This window comes from Rhyacophila brunnea, unplaced genomic scaffold (assembly GCF_057557595.1).
Source record: "Rhyacophila brunnea isolate RB1 unplaced genomic scaffold, BYU_Rbru_1.0 scaffold_1, whole genome shotgun sequence".
NCBI classification, from domain to species: Eukaryota; Metazoa; Arthropoda; class Insecta; order Trichoptera; family Rhyacophilidae; genus Rhyacophila; species Rhyacophila brunnea.
The window spans coordinates 40,990,927-41,015,353 of record NW_028232751.1 but is presented as its reverse complement, the minus strand read 5'-3'; the positions used below and the strand labels follow the sequence as shown (position 1 = coordinate 41,015,353).

Below are 24,427 nucleotides of genomic sequence, written 5' to 3'. Positions count from 1 at the left end.
GAAACTAAAATACAAAACATAAATCACAATGTTAGTTGCAATGAAAATCTTACCGTTGAGTATGAAAAACACACTTTATTTTATTATATTTTTTCCAATGTAGAAAAAACTCCAATGATAATCTCAGATTACAGATCGAAGTGTTGCCAGTAATATTATATTTTTTCCCCAATTAATATTCTACAGGGATAGGAAATAACATGCATGGCTGAATGCGAACATAATATGCTGAATCTGCCTCCCTTTCCCCTACGTTATTTAAGAACTCATAAACACACATTCAGAAGAAAACCATCTGTGTGAAACAATTATTATCAAAGCCGTCAGAGGCAATAACTTTTTAAACTACCTACATAACTTCATTTGATATCGATTCTGAAGAGGATGATATGAAGTTTTTGACTAACACTTCTCTCCTAACATAATACCTACAAGAACTACAAGCATACGTTGCACCATCTGGAGAAACAGAAAAAGAAGTAATTCATAATATGCAAATATTATTAGGAAGAGTTAAGTGCCTGCAAGGTACCTCCTATATATATATATAAAAAAATATAAATGACATTCCAATATTATATTTTGTAGAAAATATCGTTACATAAAAACATATTGCATTTTTCAAAAGTATGCATACCTAATTGTTTTCTAATAACTTATTTATTTTTATTACGGATCATTTTAAACAACAGTAGGTAAGTATAATTATTATTTACTGCCTTTTTCCTTATGAAATTGACATTGATCCATTCAAAATTATAAATAAAAATATAAATGTTAAGAATGTTGAATGTTTTTGTAATTTTAACACTTTTGTGTAATCAAAATGTCAATTTTAAGGTAGGCTATTATAAACCGACATATTTAGTGAGCATTACACCGTTTTGGGTATTTTGTGTAGACTCTTTTGACTGGATCTTCCAAACGGATGCGGTTGTTTTTGTTCGGGACATTTTGACGGGTTACTTAGTTAAAATGAAAAAATGCGAAATTTTCTCATAATTTAAATGAAAAACAATAAAAACTTCATGAAAAATTATGTAATTAAATTTCTCAACGGTGTGCATTTAAAAAATGTGGAAAAAAAATGTATGGTGTTAAAACTTGACGGCCACTCAAAATCAAATTACTAGCTTAATATAAGAGATAATTTTTTTAAAAATCGTCTTACAAGTTTACATAAATATACTTAATCGGATGCACTACACAAAAAAATTTTAAGGCAAATTTAATGGTTCAAGTATCAAGTCACTAAATTTTAAAAAATAATATCTCTCATGATATAATCGAACAAACAAAAAGAGCAAGTGCACAAACGTAAGCCAATAATAGACAAATTTATAACATAATAAAAAATTAAAAAAGTTTGTTGGGTGGTTCTATTTAACGTTAATCAAATATTTAATATCGAATAACTTATTTTATATATGAGAAAAAAAGAACAAAGTATGCAGAATCGCACACTAGCTATGTGTCAAAAGATTTCACAAAATATTTTTTTTTTTAACCCACGCAGACAGGTTTTGCATACTAACTTCAAAATTAAATAGCGCACCAAATATAGGTGAAAAAGCATAACAAAATCGTGCACTAACGTTCACTACCAACGCACAAGTGTTTACAATTTAAATTTAAGAAAAAAACCCAAGTTTAGTGACACAAGTATCCAGCATTTAGCTGGGTCACCCAAATTGAAATGCAAATAACCCCCTTAATGTGCGTGCACAAACGATAAAAACGCGTGCACAAACGTGCACTAACGATGCACAAACGAATGCACTCAAAAAAAGTTGAAATTTCAACATTGGGTGACCCAACGTTTAGCTGGAACCCCAATTTGAAATTGGAATTTTTCGTTTATTATAGGTGCACAAACGAAAAAAATACATGCACAAACGTGCACTAACGATGCACAAACAAATGCACGCAAAAAAAGTTGGATTTTTAACTTTGGGTGTTCCAGGTAAATGGACCTAGAAATTTGTGTGTTTAACAGCGCTCGAAATGGACAGGAACGCACCGGAGCGCCGTTGTGGTTCGTGGAATTCCAAAATATACCGTTCCGGCTCGTGGATTCATTTAAAATTGCGTTGCGGTTCGTTAGATTGAGATATTTATGTGTGAATGTATCTTTTAAAGTTTTTCTCAAAATTAAAAATTAACGAAGTTATGTCATGCCGGGCGTGCAAGGGTTAAAAATAAAATTTATGACATCCCTAAATTTCTTTCAATTTTCATTTTTGTGTCGATACATCCGTGTCTAAATTCATTGTCTAAACACTCCAAATAATTGCATACTACATAAAAAAAGTAACTACAGCTGCAAGCTACAAAAGAATTGTGCCTTTGCTGACATTGTTTGAAAACCTTTTATACTTAAATAACTTAAATTCAATGAAAAATAAAGTTGGCACCTACATATTAAATTTGTATAATAATTTCTAAAGTATGAAACATCTCAGTACAGTCTCGCTTTTACCTTTGACTGGTATGCATTGCGAATTTACTTACCTACTAATTTATTACTTATATTTTATTGTGAGTGATAAAACTTATTTATTTTCATCGCCATCTAATCGCCGTGTTAATTTTATACCCACGTCTATTTTTGCGGGCAAAATTTTCGGTGGTAAAATTAATATGATAAAGTTTGGTAATTTAAATCGTACAATTCCGCTAAAATATACTTATTAGTGATAATCGCTTGTTTTTTAAAACATTTTGTGTTATTTAAATTTGTTCTCTTAATTTGGTTAAACATCTCAGCAGGCGATACCTTTCTATATATTACATATAATTATATTTTTTGTCGTTGGTATCCAAACTGATTTAACATATAATGCTGTTGACCAGTGGCCACAAGCAGAATTTTTTCGTTTTGAAAATGATAAATATGAGTGGATATTTATAAATTTTATGAAGGTTTAATTAAGTAGTAGGTACTTCGTGTAAATCTTCTAAAACATTAAGAATTCACTCCGATAAGCATTTAAGATCGACAATACAGTTGAAACAGGGTTTTCTGATTCAATGTCATTTCGAAAATTGACTCGACGTGTTAAAAAATATTTATGACGTGTCGTAAACCCTTATTTTTACAATGAATAATAAATGAATGCACCATTATGCCATTTTCCTACAACAATGTTTTTGGTATGAAACTATTGAATAGCCTACCGTAATTAGTTTATTTTTAAGGGACGTTTCTATTGTGTTATAATTACATACGTTGTAACTTGCTACTTTAAAAATAATAGAAACAATAGATACCTACTATGTAGTTTGTTTTAAAAAAAAAGAATAACCTCAAATAAAATTTTATTACTATCATAATAATATATTATTGTTCTGTATTATCATTATTCATCACCGTGGCAATAATAATGACTATAATGAGACTAGGTAAGGACACACATCACAAATTGAATCGTTTAGTTTAAAATACACTCACAAATTAGGTAGGTACGTGTTCAGTGCGGACAACAAATAATTTTAGATGGTAGTCATAGATTAAATAAATACGGTGGTAAGTTCTTTAATCTGAGGTGGTAAGTGTACGTATATTACAATAATGGTAACCAAAGCATCATCATTGTAACATATAGGTCATGGTCTCCACAACGAGGGGCTGAGAGGGCTCTAGCCTGGGAGCCCGTGCTCAGGAGGAGCCTGGCGAGGCGAATCGACCAGATAAGTGAGATAAACACACATCACAAATTTGCTTTAATAGTAAAAAAAAAAGAATTTTCTTACAATACTATTATTTATAGTTATGTGGTTATACGAAACAATTCTTAATTGTTTATCAATACTCGACATCTCCATAATTCGTATGGATGTTTTAAAATATACAATAAAACACTAAATATACAGATTATTGTTACCCCGTACATACTGCCTTTATTCTTAGCGATAAGAAGGGGGCCCCACCAAAGATCCTAGCCTGGGGGCCAGCTTCACGATGTGGGGCCTATGGTATAGGTATATACATACACTACAATATTAGTCCTTATAATGTTGAATATAGGTAGGTACCTACTGATTAATGACAATTTTATATTATTCTATAGGAATCGTGTTTAGCAACTCGAGTTGCACCTTCCGTCATGTTTTATCTTATATAATTAATGATACTTCTTCTTCTACCCTGTCATGTCCTAATATTGGGGCATAGGGCAAGCATTGGCGCCACTTCCCTCGGTCCATCGCCATGCGCCTCCCGCCATGTCAGACCTGCAGCAAATAGGTCGCTTTTGTAGCACCGCTGCAGGGCGAGGGAGAGGCGGCCACGGCGATGGAACCCTTGAGGCTGTGCCACAAGGGTACGAAGTGCCGCACTCTTTGGCGGCATCCGGAATACGTGTCCCAGCCACGTAAATCGTCTCTTCGTGATAACTTCAATCACCGAAGGCTGCTGTGCTCACGAACTCGGGTATTTGTAACGCGGTCGTACCAATGTACCCCTAAGATTCGGCGGAGACATCGATTCTCAAAGCTCAAAAGCCGATAATTAATGATACACCATTGGTAATTTAAAATGCTATAATTACGTAGTTTGGTGATGATGGCTTGAAGCTTTTCTTAGAAGTAGGTATGGCCTAATGGCCCTTATGGTGGAGAAGGTTCAAAAGAAATCTTTGAGGATCCTTTGTTTGAAGCTGTGTGGATGCCATCCATGGCTTTATCCGATTGATTTATCTTAAGAACGCTTACACACTGTGTTCAACCAAATCGCTTCGGATATTGGTATATTCCTCCTGCGTGAGAACGAGTTTATGTGAACGATTTATAAATTCTTTGTTTTATAACTTCTTAAATAATTAAATGGCGTAGTTAGCTCTATCGGTGTACAGATATGTACTGTATAAATTTTGTATTTACTCGTCTCTGTATAGGTACTTACTATTTTTTCTAATAGTTGCTGCATCTATTTCTTTATTTTTTAAACACTATTTTAATACTATTTCTTTGATTTTTTTTTAAATATTCTGTGCTCGTCTTGAATCTATAATCTGTAAAATTTGTTATATGTAAATTAATTTTTAATTTGAATCTTTATGGTAGGTATGTGGATATGTTGTTTTTTAAGTTTAATTAATTAACAAACTGAACTATCCCAAATGAGACAGTAATATAAGTTATAAGCAGTGACGAGTGGTGGTAGAAGTAACATGCCTGCTGATTATGGGTGGTAGATAAAGTAAGAGTAAAGAATAATACAATTCTTGACGGTATACTTTGTTGAGACGAGGTTCTTTCGCCTGCGGCGCTGACAATCCTTGCCCACACGCTCACTCCTTATCCACGTAAGAAGTTCAAAGTTTATTGTTGCATTTATACATCCAACGTACGTACGTATGTAAAGAAAAAAAATAAGCATACCGTTTTTTCGGAAAATTATAGAGCGTTCCTGTTCGTGAAATTTTCCATTTCGAGCACTGGTGTTTAAACCAACGAGATTGAACGGTTGGCCTTGAATCTCTTTGCTGTAAATTTATTTGGAAATAAAACAACATTTTATCTGGACAGGGAAACGATTTTGGCGCAGAAACATCGATGACAACTAATTTGGGGAGGTAACATATCATTCCAGCTATTATCCCCATATATATCTACCTACCTACCTACCTGCGTGCCAAAAGGCCTGGAAAATGTAGTTTAATTTTTTTCATCTGGCAGTACAAATTACAAACAAAACAAACGAAACATGGCCGACATAATTGATAAGTTGGGTCGTCAATCGTCGAATTTATTACAAAAACATCCCGGAAACAAAATAAAACGATATGGATTCGACGGAAAATAATACAGGCGATAGCGTATCGTTTTATTTCGATGGAAAAGTTTGCCGGACTTTCCTGTAAATGCACGAAAACATGTCAAATGTCTTAAGCGAAGGCGTAAACAACTTCTACACGTCTGTCACTAATATTCAAGTAAATATTGACTGAATAGTCAACGTATGGCATACATCTAACCTGAATATTGTAGAATAATATCTTAACCTAAGTTCTGTTGAATTCGGTTTGATTATTCTAGTTGATTTCTTTTAGAAAATCGATCACTCCTTGGTCCTCATATATAAACAATATTTTTTTTATTTCAATGTTTTCACCCGAATACGTGGAATATATTTTAAGCTCAAACAAGGTAAATTATAAATTTGAAAGATTGTATTAAACACTATTTCATGGTTTATTAACTGATTGTATTATAACTTGATTGTTAAATGAACACAACCTCAAAATACCTTCGGTCTGTTGATAACTTAAAAACACTAGCGGAATAATATGCAATTTAAACTGTTAGTTGTACATTTGTAATGTAGAAAAATGGGTAATGATTTATTTTATAGGTCATTACACATTTAACACCAAATTTTTTGTTATCTGTTGATCCGCAATGTATCAACCCCTACATGCAAAGCTATGTCAGCAGATTTGTGACAGGAAGAATGAAAGAAAAACATAATTGGCCGTGCCACTGACCTGAGTACAGATGTACAATTTCTATATGTAACTTTTTGTAAAAAAGGGCATTAAGTACCAATATTTGATCACTACAGTGGCGAATTGGCTGCTCGGAAATTGCTGATTCCACTTGAAGCTTTTACTCTGTAGATAACGATGTAAGAACAGGGCTTTCTAGAGCAGGGGCGGGCAAACTTTTTGGATGGAGGGCCAAATTCAAGAATTCAAAATGAGTGGCGGGCCGCAAGTAAAATACCATTTTTAGATAAGTATACACTATTTATTATCACGAAAAATAAACATTACAAAAAAATTAATGAGAAGAATGAAAGTGTTGTACATTTTTTCAAATTCAGGTGTTAATTTTGTGGTTGATATTTTCAAAACTGCTTGTAAATGGGCATCGGAGATATTTTATCGTAAAGAATTTTTATTGAGGTTCATGATCGAAAATGTTTGTTCACATATGTAGGTTGATCCAAAAACAACGAACATTTTTCTTGCATTTTTTTTCTAGATGCCTTTACTTATGGATACCTCGCATTTACTATCGAGGTTTCTTAAGGACTTTGGCACGCAAACTACTCTACTTGATGCTAGTTAAATGAAAATTGTGCCGGCTGAGAGAATATGCCTTATTGAAAACTGTTCTTCTACCCGCATCGGGTATTGCTAATTTGAATTCGGCCAGGGCCTATGAAACCGCCTTGCAAAAACCCTGGAAAATTCTTAGTAGCGCAAGACGGAGGTGATTCTAATGAATATTTTGTCGTATTCATTAGGAACTGAGGACTGCGATTTGTAGTCGAGTTTTTTCCCGTGGTAAAAGAAATGTGGCATAGAACTGAAATTCTTAGCATATACTTATCCTATCTTATATGATTGCAGTCACTGAATCTGAAAGGCATGAATCATCTTTACATGTCACCATTTATTCTTTTTATTACATCAATACAGAAATTAAAAAGTGCATCTCTTCCGGCCTCGTTTGCTATGGTCCCCGGAAGGTCTCGAACGTCCGCATCTGCCATCTGTAATAAAAAGTTCAGGTTGTGCCGCTCCTTGCTAAAGATTTGGCAATCTAGGAGTAAATGTAGGACGTCCTGGTCGATTCCGTCGTCGCATGGACACTTTCCATCAGATGTTATTTTAAACCGGTGCAGATATGCTCGCATGACTCCGTGACCTGTAAGAATCTGAGTCATCTCAAAACAATCTTTAAGTTGTTCGAATTTGTCTGAATTAAGGGCATTGTAAAATTTGGATATATCTTCACGACGATGCAATTCTCTTAAATCAGTGTCACACTGCAGACCAATAATCTCAAGTTGTAGCTCTGTCAGTACACTATCAATATCTATTGAAAATGGATCGCGTACTGTTGCTAAACTTGTCTCAATTTTTCGGAAGTCACCAAATCTTTGTAAAAAATCGTCATTCAGAGCTTTAATAATTTTACCATATTCTTCAAATTTATATTCTGGTATATTCAGCAACTTCAAAGTTGGAAAGTGGTCCACGTTCTTATTCGATATTTGTCGAAGGAACAACTTGAGTTTTAATTGAAATCCATTCAAACTCTTCACCATATCGTGGGCATATATTTTTTTTCCTTGCAACGCAGAGTTAAAAGTATTTAAATGTGTCACGATGTTCAACATAGAAAATAGTGGTTGCATAGTGTGAGACGAGACGCAATGAAGACGTATTGAGATAATACATTAACGAAACAACAAATTCTTCAAATTTTAATCTATTGTCAATATTTTTTAAAAATATATAAAAAAAAGTTATTCGTAATCAGAAGTACAATTAATGATGGCGGGCCGCAAAAAAATACCCGGCGGGCCGCAGTTTGCCCTCCCCTGTTCTAGAGTGTATCATTATTTTGTTCATCAGTCATTTTGTCTCCACAATTAATTTTTATCTATTTTTTTTAAAGTAAACCTTATATCGACGATATTGCTTTATTAACCTTTTCAAAGCGTTACGAATCCCGGCGTAATACAACAGTGCCCGTTCTGATTTCAAGCATCAATAAATCGTAATAAATGTCAGTCAAACATACAGAGTCATTAAAAATCGATGTCAAGTTCAAAAATGTTTATGACAGAACCTAATATTTTATGGGACTCTAAAAGTAAACATTTGTCGCCTAAATGTGATAAGAAATCACGAACAAGATTAATTCATAGAAAAAATGCCAGCTTACTCGAGTGCCGCCATGAGCGTGACGTATCAGCGCTAGACAAGTGCGTCGATGACAGATGATAAACAGTTCAGTTTTCTTGTAGTCTGTCTATAATGCCAATATAGGCGGCAAATTTGAAGTGACCCGATGACGGTTATTTTTTATATCCGAGACACGCTCCCGAAAAATATTTATTTAAATTAGATAGAACAAAAGTTTAGGCTATACATCGACAGATGTCAGGAGAAGTATGATTTCTTAATAAATAAAATCAATATTCGAATTTTTCACGCCTGGCCGAAAGCAGTACTAGGCAAACGAAATTCGAAATGACTTTAGTCAGCTGACGCTCTGATAGGCTGACTAAAGTCAGTTGCCGCGTAAGAAAGGTTAAGAATGTAAGATATAGTAAATACTGGAATTTGATTTTAATTTGTTTATTATAGGTTGGCGTATGAGAATTGCTCTAGCCCGTGCTCTATATGTCAAACCCCATCTGCTTCTGCTGGACGAACCAACAAACCATCTCGATTTAGATGCCTGCGTATGGTTGGAGGTAGAATTGAAACAGTAAGTCATTGGCAATCTAAATTTATACTACAGTCGAACTCGGTTATTACAATCACGGAAATAGCAAGATCTCGGATGTAATGAGGAAAAATTCGTTGTTCATTTTAGTTTATGATTTTCCCCATACATTTATTCACTTTTATAACGAGCTACTTCTCGTGTATACCAAGCAAAACTGTTAATGTGTCGATTGTTTAAAAACAACATTTTCGACCCTAAGCAATAAAATCCAACCGGGCAGTTAACTAGACCGATCGGAATCAGATTACGTTTATGGGCATTTTCGCCAAAGTTTGTACATGTTTGAAATTTGGGTAATATTATTTTTTCACTCAAATTAACCATTTTTATATAGCTAGCAGATTCCTTGTTCTATTGCTGAATTGGTGATAGCAATTTTTCAGCAAAATATTGATTAATACAATATTTATATCATTTTTATTATGAAATTGGGCATAATAAGTTTCCGTTCCGTGACTACGAAACTTAGCTTTTAAAACATGAATGAAACACTTTTTATCACTTAAAAGAGCTCTATTAGATTAAAAAAACCATACACTTCAAAATAAAACTACAAATAGTCAAAAAATATTATTGAATTTTAATTCTTGGGCACATTTCGTTCCCCTCCGTTACCCTATGTCTATAATGGCAGAGCATTTTTCCTTTAGTATTTGAAAAAACCAATCAATGTTCGTTCTGCTATTTTTTTAAAGACAATAATCACTTTTACTAAATTTTATTGGAAAAATAAATAAGTTTCGTTATTTAATAATCAAATGAAAAATAGTTAACGTTCAACTTTTTTGGGGACATTTTCGGAATGGAACGAAATGGTAACGGAGTGTAATTTGTAAAGCTTAAGTTACATGTTACCATAAAAACAAATTTTTGTTTTATGAAATTTATTTGAATTTTTTGATAGACAGATAAATATTCAACGTGCGTCAAAATAACAAAACAAATCAAACTTAATCACTAAAATAGATATATTTTATAATAAATTTCACAATACTTGTAAAATAAGGTAGGTAATAATTTTGACACACTATACATTACCATAACTTTATTTGGCATTTATATTATTTGTAACTCAGATAAAAAATATTTTTAAGCAAATTAACAATATATGAAAAAAAAATCAGCAAGGGATTCAGACGCGAGTTCCTAGCGCGGCACGGAGTATATAACTTTTACGAAAATAATTATAGTCAAACTCGGTTATTACGATCTCGGACATAGCGAGATCTCGGATGTAATAACGAAACATTTGTTGACAATTGGTTTATGATTTTCGCCATACATTTAATTTTTTCACTGTTATAACGAGCAACTTATCGGATATACCGAGCTAAAATACTGTTAATGTGTCGACCGTTTTAAAACATTTCGACCCTAAGCAATAAAATCCGATTGGACAGGATGCCGCCGGGGTCGGATTACGTTTATGACACTAGTAAAGTGTCTAAGTACCTACCTTATTGGTGTTTCACCGACAATAATAAAAAAGTATCCACGCATATGGTTGAAAAATCCAAGGTTTGTGAAGTCCGTAGGTACCTACCAGCGTTAATTACAATAAACAACTTCTTTTGTAGTTTATGAATGCCATGCTCGTTTCGGGGATTTTTACGATGGTTTCCAAATTTTTTATTTTCGACTTTTTGTGTAATGTGACATGCTCATTTAAAAATACCTATTCTCTGATATAACGAGTAACGCTTATAACAAGCAAATTCAGTCGGTCCCATCTTCCTCGTAATAACCAAGTTCGACTGTATGTTGTCTTGAAATTTAATTGTATTCATCAACATAAAATGTAGCTATACAGGTTGATTGTAATCAAGACGTACTTTTCTGACATTTCGTGAATACCTACAGTTCTAGGTATTAAATCTAATCGAGTACACATTTCTGTTAAACGTGACAAAAAAATACTTTTTCATACATTTTTATAAATTTCTATGCCTAAAATGTATGGAGAAGTTTTAAAATTTTGGTGGCGTATAACAGAAAGAGTATGACAGAGCCAGTGCCTGTCTCGCAATTATTTCAGTCTGGTGTTTTTTCTTTTCCTTCTGTTGTTTTTTTTTATCTCCATACTTTTATGTGCGCTATTTTTGCGTATTCAGATATATCACATACTTTTTTAATCTTTATTATATTATTATATTATAGTCAGGTTATTTTCTATATTTTTTAATGAAAATATTTTTGTTTTTCATACGAACAGACAAAATAAAATTTTTATAATCTATGAAGAACTAAACACACACTGTAAACCCAACTTTATGCATGCCATTTCGTTACTTTTACATTCCACATATACGTTACCACCAATATAGTTTCGGAATGGAAGTAACGGATTCTGTTTCAGAAGTGTTTGAAGCCAAAATTTAGCTTAGTTTTATTGTTAAACCTGCGATATGTTTTATTATATCTGTAGTATGAAAGATAAGCTCCATATGTGTAGTATGTGAAATAGAAATATGTGTTTTCTTACCTTATAAATCGTGGTAACAGTAGTGGAACTTCTTAAATGACCAACCCAGAAAGCAACCTGTTCCGATAGCGATACCGACACACACCAACAATTTAAAGTGTACATGGCGATCAGTGTTATACAAAAATGTTGCTACATTAAAAAAAAACATATTTATAGTGAAAATTTTTCGCCTTCATGCTAAAATCGTGGTAACGGAATGTGGAGTTCCACTTTTTCAAATATCCTGGGACACACTTTAAACGTGATTTTTTTTCAATATTGGTACAAATTTACGAAAAAACTATATATTTTCCAAAAATATATAATGTAAGCTGTTGAAAACACTACGAATTTAATTTTACACACTCAAAATTAATGACGAAATTAGACTTTGTTTATTTGAATTTATGGGTGGGACATGGTAAAAACGCACTACCTTTCGATCTAAATAATCAATTAAAAATATATACAGGTCAGATAGTTGTATTTAACTGATTGAATAGAGTAAATTAATAAATTTGCATGTTAAAAGTACATAACTTTCCAACATTTTATAATATAATAACTATGAAAAAATCAATCAAAGTCATGGGACATGCCAAAAACGCAATGTACAAACTTTGGCGAAAATGCCCTTATGACACTAGACACAAGTACCTAATTGGTGTTTTCGCCGACAACATTGAAAAAGTATCCACGCATATGGTTGAAATAGCATGTAAAAAATCCAAGCTTTGTGAAGTCAGTAGGTACCTACCAGCGCCGGCGGCTCTACACTTCAGTACAATAAACTTCTTTTGTAGTTTATGAATGCCACGCTTGTTTCGGTGATTTTTATGATGGTTTTCATTATGTTCTATGCTTAAATGGAATGTGGCGCGAAAAATGTTATATAACGAGCAAATTCAGTCGGTCCCATCTTCCTCGTAATTACCAAGTTCGACTGTATTTCAATTCAGTTTTGGCTATTGTGATTATACATACATAACAGTGTGACAACTGAAATAGCTATCAACAAATCGTTGAACTGTCAGAAGAATTATAATTCGATTCAATAAAATGATTTATTTTTGACATACGAATTCAAACTGCAGCTGATCTGTTGACGCTGACATGTCGAATGTTGACGAACTGGTCTGAATCCAATTGAATACAGTCTCAATCAGGCAAGATGGGCCTTGAGGTGTTGATACTGTATCAACACTTCTCTGGTTCCTGCCGTTTTCAGAAGTGTTTTTTGCTTTTGTGTCTTTCGTCTCATCGTGAACCAACAAGATAAACAATTGTTACTGAGTTAGACATTGTTTGAGCTTTCTAAAGAGTGTTTATTCGTTAACAATATGTTGAGTACATCACAAGATTTTAGATGGCGAGAGTATGAAAACCATAGTTGTTTTGACTTGGCTGCCATATAAGATTTCTCAATGATTCTTTTTTTAGTGTAGGCATAATCTTTACTTTTCAAATGATGTATCGTCGATGACTTGGAGTAGGAGCAACTTTCATTTGCTACAAAATGGAAAATAAACTGACTTCTTTCTTTACCCCTTTTAGTAAAGTTTTGCTCATTTTTAAGTACAACAAAAAAACATGCCCATCATATTTTCACTTCTCTTAAGGGGGGACATGCTCGTCGAAGGTCAAAATTGAGTTTTTATTGTATTTTCAAACCATGATCCTGGACACTCCTTAAACGTTGTAGATAATATATTTATATAATTTTGAAGCATTATTATCCTTTATAGTTATTTTAAACATTTGATGACTGCATAAAGTATTTTTGTTACATAAAATAGTATTCTTTTAAACCTCTCGCTCTAATGTTTTAGAATATAGTCATATTTCGGTACATAACTGTGCAGTGGTGTTATTTTTTACATTAATTAATTTTTAAACGCATTTATGAAACCATTAGTATAATTTATTACGAGATAATTTTTGTAAAATATTCACGATAAAAAATTATATTGATAATCTCTGTGATCCCAAATTTGACAAGAATTAGGCATTTTATTATTCAAAAATCGGCAAAATTAACACATTTGAAGATGATTCTAAAGATATTTATTATAAGCTATGTCTTTGACCATTCAAGTGTGATAAACATCTTATGAATAATGATTGCTTTATAATAATTATTGACCTAAGAATAAGGTAGTGTTTTTTTGAAATACGCCATTTCTTTTGGCATTCCCCAGTGGTTAAGCTACAACATACGGCCGTAGCCATAAATTGACAAACTATAATTGAAGTAGGGAGTAAAATGATGTTAATGCGCGTGTTTGAACATGTACCTAACCGAAATTTTTTTTATTTTTTTTTAAATGGTACATGTTCAAACACGCGCGTTAATATAATTTTACTCTTTACTTCAATTATAGTTTGTCAATTTATTGCTACGGCCGTATGTTGTAGCTTAAACCACTGGGGGATGACAAAAGAAATGGCGTATTTCAAAAAAACACTACCTTATTCTTAGGTCAATTTTTTTCTTTTCCAGGTATAAGCGAATTCTTGTTTTAATATCACATTCACAGGATTTCTTAAATGGTGTCTGCACCAATATTGTGCACGTGACGAAGAAGAGACTCAAGTACTATACGGGTAGCTATGAGGCCTTCGTGCGCACAAGAATGGAACTTTTGGAGAATCAGACTAAACAATACAATTGGGAACAGGACCAGATAAGTCATATGAAGAATTACATAGCTCGTTTTGGTCACGGTTCTGCGAAACTCGCGAGACAAGCCCAGTCCAAAGAAAAAACATTAGCTAAGATGGTGGCCCAAGGTCTTACAGAAAAGGTTACAGACGACAAAACATTGAACTTCTACTTTCCGGCATGTGGCACTGTTCCCCCTCCAGTTATTATGGTTCAGGTATGATCTTCATTTGCAGATGTTACATGTTACCACATTATCTAAGGTTTTACATTATAAAAATAAGATCCATTGAAGGGGGACTAGAAAATTCAACCGGTGCACTATTTCCACTATTGCAATGCTCCGCGAATGGTTGTTTGTGATAGCGGTATGAGCATTGTTTTAATTAAAAAGTGGTTATTTTAATTAAATTATAGAGTACCTAATATACATAATTTGAAAACATCTCATGCGTACACCCACTAAAAAAATTTTTTTTATCAAAAAATGTGACACCAAACAGGACTTGAACCTGTAACCTCTGGATATGTACCAGTGCTCATATATGATCTCACAGCTTTGTGCGTGTTGATTGGTTATGTTGGCCGGCTAGCAGTTTTAACATGCACTGGCCAATTTCTGATGAAATTAAGTTTGTTTCATTTTTGAGAACATTGTTTATTTTCCAACATTCATTTGGAAAACTACTTTACTATAAAACAGACTTTCCCCCGGACACCCGGTCGCATAGTTGTCTGTCAATCAAGGTTTTACTGTACTGCATCCATTTAACCCGTCATTAACTAACATCTTGCATGTAATTAAAGAAAATAAATTTATGATATAACATGTAATAATAAGTAACATTTTCAACCCAGTGACATCAGTAAATTTGTTGCTATCGGTATTAAATAGGAACATTAATGATATTCTATGTTTTTTAAAAGATCTACTACCCCACTTACATAGAAAAACTTATTACTGTTATCTAATAATTTTTGTCCGTGGTTTCAGAATGTATCTTTCCGCTACCTGACACCGGCCCATGGATTTATAAAAATTTAGAATTTGGCATAGACTTGGACACCAGAATTGCTCTTGTAGGACCCAATGGTGTTGGAAAATCCACTCTTCTCAAGCAGTTGTATGGAGAGGTAGGCTTATCTTTTATTACACTACTGTTAATTTTTGTAGGAATATTATTTGGCTTTATAATAAATACTCTGCACAACCATGTCAGGGTAGGGGGGGGGCAGTTGCCCAGGGCTTCACGATTTTAGAGGCTTCAATTTTCACCTGTTTTTTTATTGTCACTGGTTGATGGCTTAACCTGGGGCGTATGCAGTGGCGGCTCGTGGATAGTATATCTGGGGGTGCTGCGGTTGATTAAAAATATAAATAAGTGATTATCTGGATTATATTTTACTATAAACATCAAAATTATTAAAATTAAATGTTTTTATTTCATTATAAAATTGATTTTTCTGCCTTTTTTCCTTGAAAGAAGGTCTATCACCTTTTAGTTGTTCTTGACATCTGTCACGACTCGCGCCGCCCCTCGCTACTAGCTCAGAGTCGCTGTCCCAACAAAGTTCGCAACACGAAAATAGTATTTTGGTATTAGTATTACTGTCTAAGCGGCAGTACTAGACCAAGCTCTGAGCGGCGAACCCCGGTCCCCGCGCTCCCATTAGCCAATTCGAGCATATTCTATCGAAAATAGTACTGCATGAAATCTCACTATGCATCACATTCATCGCGCATAATTGGATGTATCGGTGCGTGTGCAAGCTTAACACGCTTAAATAATATTGATATTTTCATATAATATACATAAATTTATGTATATTATAATATTACATTTTTCTCCATTTGCTTGGGGGTGCTGCAGTTCCGCAGTGCATATGGACAAGCCGCCACTGGGCGTATGTGAAGTTTTTGCACAATATTTTACCACTTAATCCACTCGGCCAATTTTTTTTGTTATTGGTATATATTATTTATGTAAATAATAAGAGTTCAATAAATAATATTAATATACTATATGAAAAGCAACTTGTACCATTTGACAGACTTTCTCATACACGATACGTTGCTGAGCATCATGTCGCTTTATCCATAGTTCTCATATTTTTATAATAGATAGTCTATCACACTATGGCTTTTGGATAAACTAATCGAGAACCACCAAACTCAAAAGGTGCATTGTGGAGCATAGTTAGCGTATGTACCTCTCTCTTATCATGCTGTTTGAGAGCCTATAGGGGACTATTGGCCTTAGTCTCCGTATCATCCCTTTTAGTTTTTTTTAAATCTTGCATCTCTTTACGGTTCTTGAATCGAAGATATTTGAATAAACTTAAACTGGTGTACCAATTCTAACACCACAATGTGTGACCTTTACCAATATAGTCAGACAATAATGTCGTCGAACCACACCTGAAATTCCTAAATTCTCAGTGTCCTCTATATCCATACCCTATCTACAATAAATGATAAAATCAATTATATATCCTGTCATCACATCGCAGAGTTAATTCTGTCTTATGTCTGATGTCTGATGTCTGATGTCTTTTTAAACTGTTAATTATCCTCCCTTAAAATGCTATTTTTGATTCGTCGATACACAAATCATAGTGCTGAATCATAGACACTTCGGAGACTGTCCGTGGCGTAGATGTGAAAATTGTGCATGTGTGCTCCAATAGTAATCGTATTTTTCCTTACCTATCTGAGGACGTCACATTAGGACATCTGTAAAATTAACCTTTACATATCCCTAGACATTATTTTAAAATGTTCGCATAGAGGTAGGGATCGGTACCCCAATGCTCCTCTATTGATGTATGTTTATTTCATGTCAAAAGCATGGAGGCCGTAAAAAATTCATACAAATCTGGAACAGTACAAAAACATAATTATAATGGTCACAGTGAATACTGAACGTATATGTAAGTTCCTTTTTTTTACTTTAACGCACACGATTGTTTTTAAAATCAGTTTAAATTTCACTTTAAAATAAGACAACGTATAAAAAGATCGTGGATAACTTACTCTCAATTTCTTTATGACAAGGATCGACAATGATTCCGCACACAGTCCTTCTCGGATGAAATTATTTTGTATTCGGCGCAGTGTTATTTCAAAACGATTAATATATATCGGAACCCTGAATTTATAAATACCGGTATAGCAATCCCTAACATCTGTTTATTTATTATGCAATATCATCATGTACTTAAATGAAAGTGAAAACATACAAGATAAGTTTAATTAAATAAATTGCCATTATTTCAGCTTGTGCCATCGTGGGGGATGATTCGAAAGAACTCTCATTTACGAATTGCTCGCTACCACCAGCATCTTCATGAACTCCTAGACTTGGACCTCTCACCTCTGGAGTACATGATGAAGGCTTTCCCTGACGTAAACGAACGGGAAGAGATGCGGAAAATCATTGGGCGCTATGGCCTTACTGGTAGACAACAGGTACATATCGTCGTGGTAAATGCAATAGGTTGTATGTCAAAAATACCAAACTTTTCAGGAGAGACAAAAAACTATCCCATCTTAACCCCATTTCACCGATTTTTTTCACAAATTTATTTTCATGGTTAAATTTGTTCCCTGTTAAGATGGTTATCAACATTTTTACGTAAGATGAATATTTAGAAAGTTAGGTTGACATACGACTATTTGCTCATCAATGTTGGCCACTTTTGTTGACATAAGTCCAATTTTTATGTATACATACCTATATTTAATTCACTAAAATTTGGTATTTATAATGAAACGAATATAATATTATACAGATTATATTATATTAATATACATATTGTTATACACTTGTACATAAACGCTTAAAAAGTAAGCTTAGACTAATGAAAAAGTAGATTTATTATAAATTGGAGATCTGTTTAATTAGGTACTTTTAAAAACAATTACAATTTTTAAAAGAAAAGATTAAAGTTAAAATACAATACATAAAATATTTTTTAAAAAAGCATTAAAACAGAGCAGGTAAATACCTACTTAAAAGTAAAAATAGCAGTTTTAAAAGAATACTTAATTTTTTTTATAAAAAAGTATTTTTTTTATTTAAACGGTAGTCTGGTGTAAAAATCTCTGTAGTCCTCTGGAATTAATAGTTTTAGTACCTGCAAGTGTTGGTATTTACTCTCCTCAATAGGGCAAGGCCCATTGTATAATTTTAATCGTTCACTGCTTGCGATTGAAACTCGCGCTCGTGTTGGAAGTGGTTTCCATGTATGGCCGAAGTCCAATTTAAAGTTTATTAAACCTTCTGGAGTATACTGGTATGCAACGACATCGTTTACACATGGGTCGCCAGTTTTCTTTCCAGGCCGAATACTGGATATTTTGAAATGTACCCCATGATACTTTTCTTTTATTTTCAGAAGCACATTTTTCTAGATATAAGCGATGCATGTCTCGAAAACTGTAAAAAATTGGCTCCAGGTATAACTTACTTGAAGAGGATCGACAATAGTGCGATTCAACTTTTGGCAGAGAGTTAAACCAGGTCTCTAACTCTTCTGAAATAGTTAGTGTTGCATCTTTCTGTTTATTTAAATTCGTTTCAGATGACTGCGGCTCTTCAACCTTCGAGGTCCATAATTTTAAGCATTTTTCCCCTATACTTAAAGTGTTTAAAAAAAATTTTTTGCAAACTTGTTTTTTAATTATATTTTCAGTTATTTCTTCAGTTTCTTCATTTTTTGCTGTAAAATAAAAGCGAAAGCTTTGTTTTCTTCTTGAGTTTTCACTGGCGATTCTTCTGTATTTTGGGGTGGTTTGCAAAACGTTTTCGGTGACAAATGTTTTTTTGGAATCCCAACTTGTTTTTTTCCAAAAATTTGTGAATATCACGGTGCGTTGTTTATCACTAATTGTATCGCACTTAAAGGCTGTTTTTGGCCCACCCTTTTGAGGACGCACATTATGCCCACCACAACGTGGACCTATGGTCTTAGATTTTTTTTTAGACGTTTGTCTATACTTGCCGGACTCTTCACTCTTCTCAAAACCCACATAAGACTTGCCTAGCAATCGCAGTTGAGAGTTTTTTTGCCTCTTCCACAGTTTACAATTAATGCTTTGCCCTTTTCGTTTTCTTTGATTGACTTGCTCATTAGGTTCATCACCATGGGTGTCAGACTGCATAGCAAACTCCTCTAAATCTTCTGATGAGCTTGATTGATTAGCTTCAGGTTGATACAGATCTTCAGAGTCACTACTGCTGTCAGATAGTGAATGTTCAGGGCCACTTAGATGTTCAGCCATCGTCATATCATAATTTATATTTTGTCTCAGGGCTGATTGTGTTGATACAGTGTTCTCTGCTATCTCTATGTCCGAAGGTTGCTTCAACAATGATTCTGCTTGTTCTAAAATTGGAGTTTCAACAGTCAAAGTATTATTAACTTCAGCAAAATCGAGTTCTATTTCTGAGCCAATATTTTGAAAAATTTCTTCTAATGGATGCTTTAAGAGTTCAATTTCCGCCGCATTCCCAGGTTCAACTTGTAACGCCACATCGTCAGTGGTTCCTACGACTCCACAGGTTACTTGAGGTCCTGAAGAAAATAATGATTTTTAAATTTGATAATCGTTCATGCTCCTCAGCAAAATGTCATCTCCACTCCACACCGTATTGTTTTATGACGAGATAAACTTATTTATTCTTACCGTTATTCTTAGATGAAGTAATTTTGCTGACTGCTAAAGATACCAAGTACCGCCCACGACTTCCATTAATCATTTTGATAGCTTTTTGGTAATCTGGAACAGATGCAATTGATCGTATGTCAAAACCGATGCTCGGAATTCCCTGATGCAAAAGGTTCTATGTCAAAGATTCGTGTACCAAATTTCTATTTAATTAATAATAATTGCATTATTATATAACTAATTTTTACTCTAAATAAACAGTGTCTTATTAAAACTGTCGATCTTGAACAAATAATTACTTTGGCAATAATAAATAAATGAGACAAAAAGTAAGGTTAGTATCTCTAGAAAGAATCTTGAAAAATTTACTAAAATTAACAACAGTAATGTAATTATAAAGTAGATTTAAATAAAACAGTGGTTAGAAAATTACTTACATCAAATTATTTGATGAATTCTTGAATATAACGTCAAGAACGAGGAATAGAAACAAACAAAAACATTACTGTCATGATGAGGTTTGACATACAACTGTTTGGCTTGACCAATATCAATGACGTGTCGATTCGTCTTTTTGCAAGTGTTGAAATAGTCGACTTCTTATTGGTTCAACGACATAAGAGCTATTCGAGGTCGTGTAGATGACTGAGCTGATCACTATGGCGCAATAAAACAGTTTTGAGATTTTTTTGACATACGACCTATTGCATTTACCACGACGATATGTAGTTTTTACATAGTTACATATTAAATTTTAAAATGAACTTTCTGAAAAAATGCTTGCGCCATGTACTGAGATTATGTTGAGACAGTCATGGAAAACTGTCAGGAATAAAGCTCCCTTAAAATAAACTCAGACATGGCTTTCATGGGAAAGTTTTGAGATAATATTTGGTCAGATCAATTTGTCCGTTTAGTTTTCTGTAGATGAATGTTCAAGTCATTTGAAATTTTATTATATTTTAATATCATTCATGAACTCTTTTTTCTTTTGGGAACATAATATAACATTGTCATCTAATAGATTTTTAGGTTGCCACCTTACGTTCTTCCTCCTTTATTTGTTTTGTGATTAATAATACTATCCTGACATTTTATGACCCATTAACACATCAGTGGCACAACTAAAAGTAGAACCTCGTTAATAAGAACACGGATAATTCTAAATTCGCCGTAATTCGAAATTTTCGCGAAAAAAAGTCCGTTGAACATTATTTTCATATAAAACCATACCTTTGATTCAAATTTCGTAATTCAAAATTATTTCAGAGTCCTGACATATAAAAATATTCAATAAATAATAATAAAGTACATTATTTCATGAGCCAGTCATTGAAAATTGTGACAGACTTTTAGTAAGACATCATAAATTACTTATTTTAAGAAGGTAATAAAAATAATCCTTATATTTTATGACCCATTAACACTCACGGCACCGGAAATTTGGTAGGCACATCTATGATCGTAAACGATATTTATGAAAATCAAAGGTTTTACTGTATTTATATTATGTAATACCCTATTATGATTTTTTTTAGGTCTGCCCGATTCGTCAATTGTCTGATGGGCAACGTTGCTGCGTTGTATTTGCGTGGCTTGCGTGGCAAGTGCCTCATCTTCTGTTACTGGACGAGCCTACCAATCATTCAGATATGGAAACTATCGATGCGCTTGCTGATGCCATTAATGACTTTGAAGGTGGCATGGTACTGGTTAGCCACGACTTCAGACTGACCAATCAGGTGTTTATCTTATTTTATTAATCTAATTTTATCAGCAATTGCGTAAGTAGAAGATTTTATTTTATTAGAAGTCATTAAAAGTACTATGAATGAGTGGCAATAGAACACATCTACCTCTGAAGATATGGGTCGTGGGTTCGAAACCTGCGTCTAGCAAATTATCATAATACCATTAATTTCATTTTCATCCTGAATGTGAAATGTGCATAATATATATCCGTTTCTGCTCACATTTTAAATTGTGGCGTACAAAACACTATCCATTTTGGGGGACAATATTCCACTTGGGTGAAATGTAGACTGAGTTTTTTTATAAATGAGAAAGTATGGTAATGTACCAGATAGTTCCAAAATGACTCATTTTAGTTAGGTAAATGGAATTGCAAAATTTTTCATCTCGACATCCGATCTTCAAAAAATAATTTGATATTAAACTGCAAAATATAAACAAGTTGCTTTTGTCCTAGGTTGCTGAAGATATATGGGTGTGTGAACACGGTAAATGCACAAAATGGAACGGAGGTATTCTGAAATATAAAGATCATCTCAAAAATAAGATCCTCAAAGATAATGCTGCCACTGCCGCAAAACTATGCAAGTAGTAAATAGATAGAAAAACTTTTTTCTTGCACCTATTTTCTTAGAATATGTAATTTAAAGTAGTAAAAATCAACATAGAAGCTTCAAAATGACACAGCAATACAGACATTAAAACAAGTTGGAAGAAAACCGTGATTTAGTAAAAAAAATAGAATATCATAACCAAATAAATGAGTAAAGATTTATAGGTTTAAAAATTGATGGGATAACGTTGGTTCGATTTAAATAATGAATAATGAATTATTGTTTATATTGTTAGTTACATATTTTACTTATGTTTTTAATTTTTATCTAAAATTTCAGAACATTCTGTTTTTGATGTACCAATATACTTTACTATTTTACAAAAATATTAACATCTAATGTGACTGTGATAGGCCTCATTCAATGTTGTATGTTTACCAACAGCAACGAAATTATGTTACAATGTCAGTATGATTAAATCATTACATCTTGATATTTCCAGTTACGCATTACTTTCTAGTTACATAAACATTTAGTCCTTCAAGCAAATCTGTTTACTTTCATTTACTATACTTTTCTTTTCATTTATCAAAATAATAATAATTCTGATAAAGTTATGATGTCAAATCTTGATATCTTGCATATTTACGTAGGTAAAGATAGTTATTATTCACAAACTAATACTTGATATAAAATAATATAAATGGAGAAGCGTTTTTGAGATGAGTTTTTATGAAGTACCTATTTTCAAATTGATATTGAATGAAACTTTTGTGAGTAATGATGTGTTGTAACATTAAGATAATTATTTAGCTATTCAAAATATCATTATGAAACTCTTGAATAAAATTATTGTTAATTTCTCCGCATTCTCTCGCATGTGCCTAAACCATCGCAAATTCTTAAAAGCAATAATAAATACAAATTTTTTATTTTCAATATAATAATAAATAGCAATCAGTACAATTGTAGAAATCATGCCTTAAACAGTTATTAGTGCCGTAATTATATACATATTAAAATAAATATTACAGTTTACAACCTACTTTGATGTGATAGATACACTGGTAAACTTACTATAATATAAGTCGGCCATTGTTTGTATGTATGGTGATTTTGAATTTCTGTCAAATGACCAGGACAGCAGGGGTTGCTCAACACATCTCTCCACACCTTATGTACGTAGAGAAAGTGAGAAATATTTCTTCTGATCTTATGAATCACCAATAGAAACAATCACTGACATTGATTGTCGGCATGTCTGCTGAGTAGTTAATGTTATGTCGTTTATCTGTTCAATGAATTGTATGTTTTGTGGCACTCAATTGGCAAAAAGTGCTTATAGGTAATAATGTGTAGGAATGATCAGATGTGTGATAAATACCATTAAGACAGGGTGTTTCTGTTGTTTTTAACGTAAGTTAAATAAATTGAATGTAACCAAAAGTATGTATCATTTAGGTGGGCGATAATTTTGTTTCCATCCTGTTTCATATCCAAACTCTTTTACAAATCTCTTTTTAGTGATAAAATTAAATATTACCCAGTATTAGATATAGCCGAGTTATCGTCGATAGTTTTTTTTTAAACGCCCATGTGTGCATGATTATTAAGTTATTATTATTGTTTACATATACTTTACAGATAGGTGTGCATGCAACTTTATAAAGATAATTGTGGAATCCCACTGAAGTACTTGATTATTTAGTATTGCATTGTGTAAAAACATAATTCCATGAAAACTGAATTACATTTATTTCAAATTAACATCAGCTGTGACTATTATGGTTCATTCAACAATGCAGTAGAAATTGCTTTAAATAGATTTTATGATATTTAGCAAATCTTTCAGTTTGCAGCGAATTTTGCATTAACTGTGTCCATTAATGGGCGGAGTTTTACTGTATATGTTTTAACCGCTTTCAAGGAAGGAAGAGGAAATGAATTATTTATTATTCTCTGTCTTAATTGGTTAATAGTATATATTTATTTTCATATTGAATAATTCCAATAAAATTATTAGATAAAATATCAGTAAATGCATGATGTATTAAAACGTCAACTCTTTTGAT

At 33.0% G+C, this 24,427-nt stretch overlaps 1 protein-coding gene and 1 long non-coding RNA gene across 2 annotated transcripts; one reads left to right on the top strand and one right to left on the bottom strand.

Annotated features, from left to right (window-relative positions):
• Positions 1 to 5,816: 5,816 nt before the first annotated feature.
• On the top strand, positions 5,817 to 22,524 carry LOC147079785 (ATP-binding cassette sub-family F member 2-like). The gene is given in 8 exon segments (XM_085944168.1): positions 5,817 to 5,936; positions 9,108 to 9,231; positions 14,217 to 14,595; positions 15,373 to 15,388; positions 15,391 to 15,512; positions 17,656 to 17,847; positions 21,588 to 21,791; positions 22,259 to 22,524. Coding segments are annotated over 7 exon segments (1,164 nt in total). The 5' UTR covers positions 5,817 to 5,936; positions 9,108 to 9,115; the 3' UTR covers positions 22,394 to 22,524.
• Positions 19,071 to 20,609, bottom strand: LOC147079786 (uncharacterized). The gene is made up of 3 exons (XR_015070338.1): positions 20,487 to 20,609; positions 20,068 to 20,160; positions 19,071 to 19,955 (listed from the first exon to the last, which is right to left on the bottom strand). It is a non-coding gene; the product is annotated as an uncharacterized LOC147079786 (long non-coding RNA).
• Positions 22,525 to 24,427: the final 1,903 nt, after the last annotated feature.